This window comes from Etheostoma spectabile, chromosome 4, assembly GCF_008692095.1.
Source record: "Etheostoma spectabile isolate EspeVRDwgs_2016 chromosome 4, UIUC_Espe_1.0, whole genome shotgun sequence".
Taxonomy (NCBI): Eukaryota; Metazoa; Chordata; class Actinopteri; order Perciformes; family Percidae; genus Etheostoma; species Etheostoma spectabile.
Genome location: NC_045736.1, coordinates 32,760,612 through 32,763,379, shown reverse-complemented (window position 1 = coordinate 32,763,379; position 2,768 = coordinate 32,760,612). Strand labels below are relative to the sequence as shown.

Below are 2,768 nucleotides of genomic sequence, written 5' to 3'. Positions count from 1 at the left end.
CACTGAGCAAATTCAAATTGTGCTCTCGAGAGAACTCTGGATTTCAGGTTATAAAAACCATGAATTCTTAGATAAAAACTTAAGTTTTATTTTGGCACAGTATTTTTCTGAAATGAATCAAGACAGGTGCATCTCATTAAGGGAGTTAGTCCAAATGTGTAAACTGTCTGTTGTTGGTGAAACTGTAAATTCTATCCATCTGACAAAAACCAATCAGTTCCTTCACTATTCCGTGCCTGGGGTCAGATGAGTCATGTGTGCTAATGTGAGTTAATATCAGAAAAGACTTTATAGTAGAGCTGCAATGATTATTTCACTAATTGAGTAGTCGATCAATAGAAATTAAATGACAATCAATTAATTGTTAATAACTTTACTAAGTTGACAAATGGCAGTTTTCAGCCTTAAATATGGGTCCTGCTCTTTTTGGTTTTATATCATATTAAACTTAATATCTTTGGGGTTTTAAAAGACATCCCCTTGTACTTTGAGAAACTTGGATGAACATTTTTGCAGTATTTTTTCTGAAATTTTACAAACCAATTAAAGGAGAAAATAATTGGCAGATTAATCAGTAATGAAAGTAAAGGTTGGTTTGCAGCCCTACTCTTCAGTCGGAGAGATGTGAGCAGGGGAAAGAGAAACGTACTCATGCAGCGGTTGATGTCCTTCCCTCTCTGTCCGTAGTGTCCAGCAGGGCAGGCGTGGAGACAAGTTCCATGGTGAGACATCCCCTCCCTCTGCAGGAACAGGAAGAGTCGCTCGGGGCAACGCACACAGCCGTTGTCACGGGAACACTCCAGACAGCTCCGACAGTCCTCTGATGTCTCTCTGTGAGCTGCAGGAGAGTGGAAGGCAGAAAAAGAGGAGGAATGAAAAGTAGAAGAGGGAAAGACAGAAAGAGAAACAGAGTGAAGGGGGGGAGGAGGATGGGGAAGGAAAACTTTAATAGATATAGAAAGAATTTCTGTACTCCATTTAAATATCCACCACTAGGCTCCTTAAAACACGGATGTGTAGATACTGCAGTCCTTCTCTGGACAAGAAAATCAAATGCAAATCTTAAATTACAAATGAATAACTCTGTACTCCTACTTTTAGAAAAAAGTGTTTTTAAAAAAAAGATGAAATCAGAACTATCTTGAAGTGTCGGAGCCGGTGTCACGTTATTTACAAAGGTGTAGCATGGTGCTATAATTGCTTTTGAGGAATTAAGTGTTAATGCAGTAATTATTTTATTTAATGCCCTAACCCTTTGAAAAGAATAGAGGTCTTTTTCTACCCTAACAAAATATAACATAAATCTCTTCTTTCTTTGTCAAACAAGTGCCTCTTTCCTTTCTCCCTGTTGTTGAGTCTGTAGCTAGCTCTGCCGAGGACAAATCCAACTTCCGAGTGGCCTTCTGTGCTGGTCACTTTCAGGTAGACGACTGCAGCGATAGCTCTGGTTGATGCGTCTGCAAACACACACGACTCTCTTGAGCTAGCCCCGCATGGAGAGATAGAGGGCTTTTGTCGTCTTCAAATTCAGCTTGAAGCGCCGCTGCTTCGGCTAATGCAGCCTCCATTTCCTTCATGCATTGCAGGGCTTCCAATTCCGCTTCTAGCTTAGCTTTTTGAAGTTTAATTTCTAATTTCTTTCCCGGCGTAGGCTCTGGTTCGGGCTGCTTGAGCTTTTGCCTTTGCTGGGGCTAACATCGTGCTTTTCTGCGGGTTGACCCATGTGCCGACGCACGAGTGGAGCCTGACATTGACACTTGAGATCTCACCCCCAGGTTTGGCTTCGGTTTACCCTGTGGGTAGCTGCGCATCTGGCTGAAGTTCCATGTCTTGTGGAGCAGACGTTTGGGTCTCAAATTGTCTGCCTCGCTAAGTGAGAGCTACTCAGCTATCCAACAAGTTCACAACCACCAGGTTAGGACGACCAAAAAGATCTTCATTCCTTTTCTCCTTTCCTTTATTTATGCTGTATAACTGTGAACACAAGTAAAACTATTTTCAGTCAATTTGTCTCATCTTATACGCCATAAAGCACACTTGCTAAATGCACATATATAACAATCACCATCATTGCCAAGAACAAACGGCTACTTTACTTCAGCTTATACATTTTCCATACTTTTAAATAGAACTTTTTGTACGTACGGGCATTGCCTTCATGTGTGTTAAAAATAACCATTAAGCAAGTGAATGTAACTTGTCCAAAGACAGCAGAGCGAACAAACAACCCACTGGCATTCATTTGATCAAATAAATTCCCATTAATTTGGAGAAAAACAATCTGCTGCCCAGTATACAGCTGCATGTTATTGAAAAAATTTGTGGAAGACAAACCCATCAAACACACTGAGGAAAATCCAAGGTACACTCTTGTCCTCTGGCACACAAAGTGAGTCCAGCCCTGATTTCTGCAGCTCACTGACGAGAGACTTCACATCTTTGTTGCATGACAGTTAGGCTGACGTCTAAGCCAAAGTAAGTCTTATTATGACAGCGAGCGTCGATGTGTGCTCCCAGATTCACACAGAACTAAGTAGGAATGCTTCCAATGCCACAGGGATATAGGAGGGACAGAAAGACAGACAAGGTTGGATGGAAAGACAGATGGAACGAAGTAAAGAGGGATGGAAAGATGAGGAGGTGAAGGGCAGGCTGTGAGTCTGCATCGAGTCTGAACAATCGTAGTCTGATCCTTACTAAATACATATGGCCGACCGCCAGCGTCCTTGTGTCAATATGTACTTGGTGTGTGTGTGTGTGTGTGTGTG

The 2,768-nt window shown here is 41.9% G+C and overlaps 1 protein-coding gene across 1 annotated transcript in view; it reads right to left on the bottom strand.

Moving 5' to 3' along the window:
* rspo4 (R-spondin 4) overlaps positions 1-2,768 on the bottom strand; it is a 41,851-nt gene that overhangs the window by 28,711 nt on the left and 10,372 nt on the right. The window contains exon 2 of the mRNA XM_032512665.1: positions 650-838. Coding sequence (XP_032368556.1) covers positions 650-838 — 189 coding nt within the window. The remainder of the gene's footprint in view (positions 1-649; positions 839-2,768) is intronic.